At 36.7% G+C, this 11,530-nt stretch overlaps 1 protein-coding gene across 1 annotated transcript; it reads right to left on the bottom strand.

Annotated features, from left to right (window-relative positions):
• Positions 1 to 1,191: 1,191 nt before the first annotated feature.
• RP1 (RP1 axonemal microtubule associated) lies at positions 1,192 to 10,853 on the bottom strand. Its single transcript, XM_035011163.1, has 3 exons — positions 10,227 to 10,853; positions 9,158 to 9,329; positions 1,192 to 7,187 (listed from the first exon to the last, which is right to left on the bottom strand). Exons 1-3 carry the CDS (start codon positions 10,851 to 10,853, stop codon positions 1,555 to 1,557), a joined length of 6,432 nt encoding a protein of 2,143 aa, XP_034867054.1. The 3' UTR covers positions 1,192 to 1,554.
• Between the last annotated feature and the right edge of the window lie 677 nt (positions 10,854 to 11,530).

Here is an 11,530-nt window from a genome sequence, read left to right as displayed (position 1 = left end):
ACAGTGGTACTATGCACCACCAATGACAGTACTTTATGTCCCTGCCTCTAGGTTCTGTCACCTATAAAAAGGGAGTATAGCAAAGCCAAACTCAGTGTCTTTATGAGGATTACACTTAATAGATCTGTAAGACTACCATAGACCTACTATAAAGTAGGCACAAAATTAACAGAAATTCCCCCTTTTCTCTTATTTCTTCACAATTTTAGCCCTTTATTCCAACAAAATTCTCACTGGTCATTACAGAGGCTTATGTAACGTGGCAAACTACTTTTCAATGAGAAAAGCATATCACATTATGTAGAAAAAGTATACTGTACATAGAGGTTAAGTCTTCATCTGGTGAAATAAATAACAACTTATAATTGTTTATGGATTTATAACTCATGTTAAACTGAAACCAGAGGTATTTTTTATGTAATTAGTTACCTTTAGTTACTCAATACCAAATTTGTTGTTTTAGCACCTCCATTTGTGGCTCCAAAAAACATTAATTGTTCTACTTTAGGTCCATTCCAGACAAGAGACATAGATTTCAATGTTTTATAAGACTTGTTTCTATACCATCAATATAGTCTGTGATATAGTCATGAAGTGGGAGGAATCTTAAAAGGTTCCCTGGATAAATCCCAGGCAAAATACCACAAGTATACAAAACAAGCAATTTATAGTCTAATCAAATTTATTTATCCTTCTAGGCAATGTTTTTCCTTATATCTAATTAAGTTTTTATCAATGCAGTTGAACATAAAAAAAAATGTCAAGTTCCTCTTCACGGCAGTTTTTTGAGAATTTTAAATTTTAAATTTTCTTTCCCAAGTTCAATCATTCCAGCTCCTTTAATTTTTCTTCACAGAGCATGCCTTAAGTTTTTCCTTTTTTTTTTTTTTCTGACCTATTTGGATTTCTTGACATTTTACTACTGTTTAAAAGATTATAATTTCTAGGCAAAGTACAAAGAGGCAGCATAGTAGTAAAGCATCCTTTTCTAATTATGAGGAAAAATGGTGAATCCTGTCCCTTGGAAAGGCTTGTGAGTTCATTAGATAGATGTTCTGAGGAAACTAGATTCAACACATTTGGAAGAAACTTATGAGATTGTTGTGGAGATCTTATCTTCATACCTTTATTAAATCAGAGTTAAAATTAATAAATGAAATACACTTTGAGACTATGTCTATTCCATTTATTCAATACACATTTTGCACTAAAATGAACAACATACAAAGAAAGAAAAAAGAATTCCTGTCCTTAGGGTTTTTATGATGTCCTAAAAAAAAAATCACAGTTCCAGGAAATTACGTATGTTCAGGGGAAAACACACAGAAATTTCAAAAATAATAGAATAAAAACTGAGTCTGTAATTTTTGGAAAAATGAAGAACAGAAGAATAATGAAAGTCAAATCAGATTATCTAAGTGCAAACTTTCTAGAATAAGCTCATTTTAAAGTGTGAAATTTTTAGAGGTTATCTAGTCTATATCCATCCCATGTGTTTCATCTCATTATGAGGAAAAAACACACTGATTTTAAAAGGCTGTGCTGATATTAAAATTATAAGTCTTGTTCATCACTGTTTTCAAGATCAATTTGGCTTTCCTCTTCCCAAATAAAAAGATTTTCATCCTCAAATATATAAAATATTTCTAATACATTTCTGTTGCTAATATTTAAGGATGTCTCAACTTGGTAAAATAGGCAGGTTTGACCATTCATTTCAAAGGAGAAATGATAGTTGCTATTTTCTCTTACTACTTGGTTGAGATTTGTTAATGAGTTCTGAAATCTGCTATTTAGTAAGTTGTTATTCTCATCAACTACTTCAAAGATTTCATTTGTCTGATTGGTGGGGTCCTGTGTATTTGAATTCACATCATCCACAACCAACAATGATGTGTCCAAGAAATTCACACAAAACTTTTTATTTAAATATAATTGAAATTTCTTTAAATTATTTTCTTCCTCTAAGCTCAAAGAGTTAATTCCTTTTAATTTTCTTAATTTTCTTTTATCCAAGTCAAATGTATTATTAAAATAAAGCTGATCAAATGTATCATCAATGGTATTATCAATAAATGCTTTTCTACCACTTGCTTTATTGTTCTCATCTCTGAACATGGTTTTGTTTGACTGTAGTAAATATGGGTGTATTTTCATCCATAAATGGAGACCCAAGAAATTTTCAATATCAGAATCTTTGCAATATACAAATCCTCGGTCTTCCTCATTTATAGGCTGGATGATAACAGTTAGTATAGGGCAGTGCTGGCCACAAATAGCATAGAGCTTATCCAGAGAGTCACCTTCCTGAAGTGCACCATGAATTACATTATTACCAGGCAATGGTTGGTTTTCAATAGTATCATCAGAGACAGGATGGACTTTGTTACCAGCAGATGTAAAGACATGAGTGACTGATGTGCATACTCTTTCTGACTTATGACTAGCTTTCTCCTCTGCATGATGATCTGGTATTCCCTCCTTGGCACAAGTTTTATTTTGAACATCTAGCAAATCCTCACAAAAAGGTTCAGAGTCACTACAGTGAGGCATGTTAAAATAACTGCATTTCACTTCAAGGGGTTGAGTCAGTTCCTCCAATTCTGAAGAGGATAGCTCAGCCAAATTTCCAAAATGTGAATATGGTACCTCATTGCTGTTATTAAGTAGAGTATCCACTGATGTGGTGTCTGCATTGCCATATAAGCCAGAATTTTCAGGAGATGATACTCTTAACAAATGATTTTCTTTCAGGAGCCACTTCCCTTTATCAATCAGTACTCCTTCCTCTATGTTTCTAACGATTCTGTTACAATCATTATGTTTTGTACTATGTCCTACAATGTCTCCCCCATGATAACCGGACCTCACATCATTAAAGTCACATTTATCTTGACCTTCTGGAAATTTCTGCAACTTAGATGAACTACTAGATACCTGTTCAGAAGACCCAAATGACTGACCTTCAGAATCATAAAGACCTGCTTTCCTCGCACACTGAAACTCCATAGAATTGTAAGGATAAACCTGAGATCTATGTACAGACCCAGAAAAAAAAGATGGTTTAATCTCTCCTTTACCGTAAAGTTTCTCTATTGTCCTTTTAACAAATCCTTTATTGTATTCTTTCTCTTGGGCAATCTCCTCACAACTGCCATTGGGGCCATCACTGGATGTTTTATATGGCTGCTCATTCTCACTGTCTAGTCTAAATTCTGACCAATCAGAAATCACTGGTCTTGTGAAACTATTTTTAAAATCAAGAGAGGACTCTGAATTACTTCCAATTTCCATGTGTTTCACCATCATTTTTACTCTCATTTTAGTTTCTCCTTCATTGAGTTCCTTTTCAGTATTTTGCTTAGAATCATAGCAAAACACTAAAGATGGTGGTATTGCCAGCCTCCTACTGATTGCCTCACAAATTACACCATTTCTTTTTTCTTCTTCTGTAATGTTCCTGCTGGAGACTTCTATCAATTCCAAATTTTTACTGGTCTCTAACTCTTTTTGGATCAATTCTTCAGTGGCCTGCTCTCCTGCATTTACCTTTGTATGAAAGATATCAGTGTCCTGGTTTTCTAATTCTTCAAAAGATTCCAATTCTGAAATGTTTCTTTCACTTGATGTCATGCTATCGGTTACTGAGCCTGGTTCTTCAGAAGTCTTTGAGTCTTCCTTATCAGAGGATGTAGATACATTTTTACCCTGAAATTTCTTTAATGAACAATTTTTAAATTCAGTTACAGAACTATGTCCCTTATCAATTTCTGGTTCAGTTTCATTTATGGTAAAGCCACAGTGGCTTAAATTGCTGGTATGTTGGGGTGACACCAATATATTAAAGCCATGTTTACACCCAGGGTCTGCCAAAATATTTAGGTCTTTCTGAACTTCATCATTCCTTTCTAATTCTTCAGTCAATTCCAAATTATCAGCACATGTGTTTTCTTTGGAATTTAAAAAGTCACTGGTATTGCAGACTTTGTTGGGAATGTAGGTCTCATCAACTGGGCAAGTTGCCTCATAACTATGGTTTTCATCAGAAGCACAAGCCTTATGGGAAGACAGAATATCAGTAAGTGAACAGACCTCTCCTAGGAAACAAGCCTTATTCATGGAGGTCTGATCAATGGTAGAGCCATCACTAGGGGAAAAAATGTCACTGAGGTTACAAGTCTCTTTTGGAGGATAGGTCTTATTCACAGTGCACATCTGACATGAAGAAGAAGTCAACTCTGAAACACAGACTTCAGGACCACAGTCCTCACTGGCAGAGTAGCCTCCATCTAAAAAGGAGATTTTCTGTGTTTTTTCATTTTCAATGCACTTAGGAACTCTCTGAGTGTTGGGTGTGGAACAATTTGCAGAAAGTCCTCTTGGAACCATGTCTTGTTCTTTCTCAGTGAGTCCAAAATGATTTGTGGTTGATTCCACTAAATTGGCAACAGCAGCCTTCAAATCATCAGCTTCCTCGGTGATGGCAGTATGCTTTAGAACCTCCAATAATCCAAGTATTTCTGAAGCTCTGTTGGTAGTCTTGTGAGCATCACCTTGGCAGAAGCTATTTATACTTCCCTTTAAGCTTAGCACCAGAAGCCAAGCTAGAAGGACATTAGTATATGACTTACATACTGGGTAAGGGAAGGGAACATCTGCAAGTGAACCTGGCATTTGAATAATTCCATTCTGAGTCTTATGAATACTAGGAACTAAAGCTTGCAGTTGGTGAAGCAGCAAGGCTGGTAAAAGGTCTTTTGGAGTGTTTTCTTCCATAAGATCTACTTGAATAGCAGCCTCTACACTGTGCCTTTTTGTAGCTAGATTTATTTCTTGGTAAATAAGGCTTACCTCTGGTCCTAATTTTTCAGCACATACCTGGATTTTAGTATTATGATCATCGATAGATGACTGTGACAAAGCACAATTTTCATGCAAGGGAAGCAAGCAAGCATTATTCAGAGATTCAACTTGATTCTCACAGAGATCTTTAGAAAGTTCTTGACTGTTATCTTTGTTAAAAGATTTACCTGCCTTTTTGTCTAGATTTTCTGTCGAACTGGCACTTTTAGTTATGTGTTTATTACTTTCCCTAACAAAATTATTTCCTTTTCCAGAACTTGTGTGGGAATTAGTTCCTGCAAAACCACTGTTGTTACAACTTACCACACTCCTTTCTTTTTTGTATATTGGAGCTGATTTTCTAGGTTGCAGAGCTGAATGCGGTTTTATGCTCTGCAACCATCTCTGTATATAATTTTGAGCTGAATGATGGCTAATATCCTCAGGAAAAACAGCTTTTTTCAAAGAAGCTAAGGAATTTGCCCTGGTTGTAACATGTTGTTTATTTACAATAGTACTTAATTTCAACTTATCCCCTTTGTGTTTTTTCTGAGTTTTTAAAGTTATGTGTGAATTATTAACTTTTGAAACTAAACTTTTCTTGGTCATTCCTCTTGAATACCAAGATGCTATTTCTGCTTGAGCCTGTGGTCCACAAAAAGCACTGAGTTTTTGCTCAAGGAAGTTAAAAACATGAAATAAATTTTGATCTTCAAAATTATTTTTGTAACACCTGAAGTCATTATGGGGAAATACTTTATTGTCTTGACCAATTTCTCTTTTTGTAGGTCCTCCTAAACTTACTGGTCTGGACTTCCTTTTGGCTAACAGTCCTTGAAACTTCTTAGGATTCTGAAGAGTGTTTAACTTATTTACATGCAAATTCTTGGAATTCATGGGATTGATATTACTTTTGGAACAATAATTTGATTCAATCACCATATCACTTACATGGAGGTCTTCCTCACAAAGTATTCCTCCTTTAAGGGAACTGTCTGAATCCTCCAATATGACTTCCTGTGCAATTCTACCTCCTGTGTTTATTCTCTTACTCTTACTAAGAATTCCTTTGGTTGCAATCTTCCCATCCTGATACCTGGAATTTATCACTTGTTGCTGAGATTTCATCTTCTTTTTGCTGGCAACAGATGATGAAATCTGCTTTTCATTTGCTGGAAATTTTGTTAAACCACACTGAGCAAATTCATTACTTAGTCTGTCAATTCTTGTGGTGACAGTGGAAGACCCTATTGAAGCTGGGGTCTCAGAAATAGCTCTGTCAGCTCCAGAGTTGTTACTTAAAGAATGAGTTGTATCTGCCAAAATAGGACTGAATCTATCACTGGTGTCACCACAAGGTCTTAAGTTTTTGATACTAGTTTTGTTGTCTAACCTTCCACTATCAACTATACCTTCCTCCACAGTTGAGTTTTCTAATATAGTCTGTGGTAAGCCATTATTATGAGACATCTCTAACATCTTCTGACTTGTAATTTCTACAACACCAGCATGTATTGCACCTGACTTGAACAGCCTGCTTTCCTTTTTTCTTTCTAAAGATGACTCCATCTGCTCATTGTTATTGATCTGAACAAGCACTGGTTTGTTAGATACTGATGACATTTTACTGCAAGAATGTGTGAACATATGATATTCAGATTTGTTTTCCCCATCTTCCCTCTCTTCACTAAAGATCATTTCCTCTTGAACTTCAGTTTCAGATACCAAGGTCACACTCCCTCTCACAGATTTCTTTTGTCTCACTCTTCTTGGTCCAGGTGTAGGGGGCCTATAAAAATGATGCTTTGCTTGATCCATAGTCTCCTGGATGGTGTTTGTGTCCATAGCAGCATTCTGCCTACTAGCAAAAGTGCAAGTTTCAGTCTCTTGATCTGTCATTTGAGTGTTTATGTCCTCTGCCAAACTGCCCTCTTGATTATTGTCTTTCTCTAGAGATGAGACATCTGCAGACAATGAGCATGCTGCAATTTTTAAACCAGAAGACCGATCATCTCTTCTTCCCAGAAAACCACCTACCTCATTCTTCTCATTGTTATGAGAAAGACTTGCTCTACTGATGGTGGTCCATTTTATGGTTTCCTCCTCTTTTATCTTAAATCGAACTTTCATCTCAACTGTCATGGTACCATCTTGATTAAAAATAACTGATTTCTCAATATCATCTTCAGAAGGATATATCAATAAATTCTGAGAATCATTTTTTTCTAAGGCCAAGTAATTTTCTGAAGCAAAAGAATGGTGTGAGTAGCAATCAATATTATGCATTTTGTCAGAAGAAACAGAATAAATCTGGGACTTTGGACTTGAAGGCACATGTGTACTCACTTTCAAGATTTTAAGAGTAAAAGACGCCCCACATCAAAATGTAGAAGATAGAGAAGTTATAAATATCCAATAGAAGAGGCAGCAAAGAAAGAAAAGAAAAATAAATAATTAGTATGAAAAATACCATATTTTCTAAATTTCATAGTAAGATATTAATATGTTTCTCACCTTTATGTATTCATTGGTTATTTGAATTCACTATGATATCTGGTACATTTCTACAAGCTACTCTCAAAAAGAAAACCTATAATCTTACTTCAATAAAAAGATTCACAGAATTTTAATTTTTGTGAGTTTAATTAGGCAATTTTAATAAGGAAAGTATCAAGAAGAAATTGCTAAGGATTCTAGCAAAAATAAAAAGATTTTTGTGGGATTTTGTTTTGTTTTTTTGTTTACTAGTACTGAAACTGGAGTCTAAGTGCTTCTTATCTATGCAAACAAAGTGAGTAATAATTTACAGTGATATTCATTTTCCTGTCTGTGCATATCTAAGAGAGACATCTACAATATTATGAAAGTTAAAACATTTTTAGAATTTACTTAGAAGTCAACATTAATCAAGTAATAATTATTACTTTAGCATTCACTTTGTATAATTAGTACATTTGATTTAATATAGGGCACAAAAGAGAACAGAGCTAGACAACAGACCAACATATCTAGTTATATTTTTATTGTCTGTCTCTAAAGATAACTTTAGTACTCTAGCTTCTTAATCTCAAATTCTAATTAGTAGTTTGTATAGATTTATATATACTTGGCATCAATTAAACACCTTCAACATTTCAGAGTATAAACCCGGAAATATTTTCTCTTATTTTTGGTATGCATTTACCAAAACTACAAATGAAAAGGCCTCACTTAAAATTTTTTAAATAAAATTTAACAAAGCCCTCAGATTCCCTAACTCCATCAAAAATCATATTCACAACCCATATCACACAAAATAATAAAATCATTTTAGTAAAATGAGCACAGTGAAACAGTACTACTATGTGCTTAACAGATATTTGGCAGCTAATGCCTACAAAGTAGAAACATTAATAGATATCTATTGAGTATATCAATAGTAGATGAGTTTCACCCACTTTAGCAATAAGTAGAGGGATTAATACTACTTAAAGGGTTTATTATTCCACGTCTAAATAAAAACCAAAATTTAAGTGTAAGTGGCAATCAATTCCTTAGCATAGAGCTAAAACACTGTGCACAAAGAATAATGAGATTAAAATACTGAGCACAATGAATAATACAATTAACCATGCCTGCAGAGAGAATTTATAGCGCATCCTATAATCTTGGGCATCAATAGCCCTCCTTCTCCCCTACCCAAAGGATTATGCTATATTGTGCAGCATTTCCTAAGGAATTATCAACCTACATTATTATTAACCAGCATGAACTGACTACATGAACTTTTTTAATAAATAAAAAAAAAGGATCCAAGGGCTGTGATTTTTACTGGAATAATTTCAGAAGGTACAGTTCATATGTACTTAAGAGATTTTTAAAAGCACAGTCACTCAACTAACCTGCTGAGCTCAGCTACGATACTGCATGGTACTATTTGGAGAAAACTTTATAACTACCAGATGCCACTTATACAAATTCCATAGAATTCCTCTCCAAATCAAGAAATGCTGGTATTTTTATTTTTTATCTAGGTATTATATGCCCCCCCACACACACACACAAATAAAGGCTTACCCCCTCAATTTAATCATTGATTGATTTGAAAAAATCTAAAAAAAAAAAAAAAATACAATCTCTATGACTCTTTCCAACTATACATTAACCAATTCCAGTTTAGAATGTTTTTGATCCCCTCATTTTTTCTCATGTGACAAAGGAAATTGGCCATTTTAAGCATGGATTGTTTTTTTTTTTTTTCTTTGAATGTTGTGGTTAAAAGAAAAAAACCACAACTCAGGGCTAAAAATAAGAGCTACATATTTAAGGGACTTACTCTTTCTGCCTTCTGACCTAGCACTTCCCTTGGTGTATACATGATGAGAGATCCCTGGTAATCTTGCAGAAAGCAAGTACTTCTGGATGTCATAATTTCCTGGTTTAAATGGCTCCCTTCCTGCTGCCACCACAGCTCCAGAGCTGAGGATCACGGCCTGCAGACTGGGAACCTAGAAGAAACCAAAGAGTTAAGGTCCTTACATGAGCAACATGAAGTTTTTGTTCTTTCCATATGATAATTTTTTTAAGATTTTATTATTATTTTTTAAATAATCTCTATACCCAACGTGGGGCTTTGAACTCACAACCCCGATATCAAGAGTCAGGTGGACTCAGTCAGCCAAGCGGCCCCTTTCCATATATTAATTTTGTAGTGAGTGGAATCAACTCAAGGCCTTGAAAGGGATAATCACCAAGTGTTCATTAGGCATCAATAATGTATACAAAGTTACCAAGTATCAAGGTGGGGGTGGCTAGACCAACATCTTCATTCAACCTGTATACTACCTGAAGAGAGATCAGTCTTCTGCCATAACTAAAGAAATCTTTAAAAGGTATGCAGTCCTGCCTCTGCCTTCCCCACCAAAATATCCAGCTGTAGCCAAACGTCCATCCTGAGCCAGCTGAGAAAGGGCCTGGTGGACACGCTGACAGCTGCAGGGGAAGCTCTCCCCTGTTCCCTCACCCACGCCCCAGGACGGATGGCAGAAAAAAAATGCTTTCTCTACCTAACAATATCACTCTTGGCCATGGCTTTTCAAGAAATATTGTCGCGATTGCATTCTGTGCCAACAGATTATACAACTCAGTGCTCAAGGAAGGCAGAACGGGGGAGGGAGTGTGAGATTAAAAAGAGCCCCTCTTGGCAGTGGCTTCTTCAGATTCTGACCAGAGAACAGTGGGGCCACGCACCCAGGTGACCCAGCGCCCTCCCACGAGGGTAGGAATACACCACACACACACACACACACACACACGCACGCACGCGAAGCCTTCCTTTCTCTGGCGCCTCCATCCATGTCCCACACGTCGCAAGCTCAGACGTGAGAAACCCCCGGAACACTCACCTTCCTTCCGTCCGTCGCGTACAGCTTGGTCACCGGGAACCGCATAACCTCCGTCAGGTGTTGCAGAAAGGCCTGGAAGCTCTGTGCAACCCTTCTGCTCATAACCACCACCCGCCTCATCTTCGGGTCGCCATTTCTAAAGACCAAGAGCCTTCGCGGGGCGCGCAGCATGCCGGGAGCGGCAGCGGGGGCGGCGCCAGTTGGAGGGGAGTACTGCGCCTGCACGGTGATGGCGCGGCTGCTGTGCCAGGGTCGTGGGCGCCGGCGGGCCTTGTCGAGATCCACGGGCTGCACCTTCCTGCGGTGGGAGCACAGGTACGACTCGCCGTCCTCTAGCTCCTCCAGGCGAGTGATGCTGTGTCTTCCCCGAGGGGTGCTGATGTTCCGCACCCCAAAAGGTAAGGGCACCTTCCTTGACAGATTATCCAGCAAAGCATCAAATGTCTTGAAGGAACGAGGGTTGACCACCACCCTGACCCCACCAAATTGCGGGTCTCCGCTCTTGTAGAAGCTGATCTTTTTGGCCACAACAGGATGCATGACGCTCAGGTGGCGAGGGGAAGGAACTTGACCTTCAGAAGAAGTGCGATGAATCATGGAAAAACTAGTGGAAGAAGTTTCGCTCATTTTGGCTGAGAACTAGAGGGGGAAAAATTATTCATCTCCACAATGACAGCACCATAAAGAATACATGATAATGCAACTGCAATCTAATTACACTTGTAGATATCTAGGCTATTCCTAGCATTTCATTCATTCATTTATTCATTTGTTATCCTTGCCTATTTTGAATGATAATTGTAAAGGGTTTACAATAAAAAGACATAAGTGAAACAAATAAGGATATTTATAAGTCAAAATTAAAAACAATCTAAAGACATGAACAAAGGTGTCCTTAAATAAATTATATTGTATACACCCATGCACTGGGAAGCTATGTAACCATTAAACATGACATTGTAAGTCTGTATTTATTGGAATAGAAAAATGATCATAATCTATTACTAAGTGAAAAGGCAATTTATAAAATACGTATGTCATGCCATTGCCAGTATATATATATACTAGTGGGAAAAAAATCCAAAAGTATATATAGCCCTAATGTTGATGGTAATTATCATTGAGTGGCAAAGCTATGGATAAATATTTGTTTCTTATACATTGCTAAATTTTGTGAATCTTGAAAATTAATAGGTACTTTTGAACAATTAAAAAATAACAAAAGAGGGGCGCCTGAGTGGCTCAGTCGTTAAGCGTCTTCCTTCGGCTCAGGTCATGATCCCAGGGTCCTGGGATCGAGCCCC

This window comes from Mirounga leonina, unplaced genomic scaffold, assembly GCF_011800145.1.
Source record: "Mirounga leonina isolate KUSES-001 unplaced genomic scaffold, KU_Mleo_1.0 Mir_165, whole genome shotgun sequence".
NCBI lineage: Eukaryota > Metazoa > Chordata > Mammalia > Carnivora > Phocidae > Mirounga > Mirounga leonina.
The sequence above is the reverse complement of the archived record's forward strand: the minus strand, read 5'-3'. Positions and strand labels throughout refer to the sequence as shown.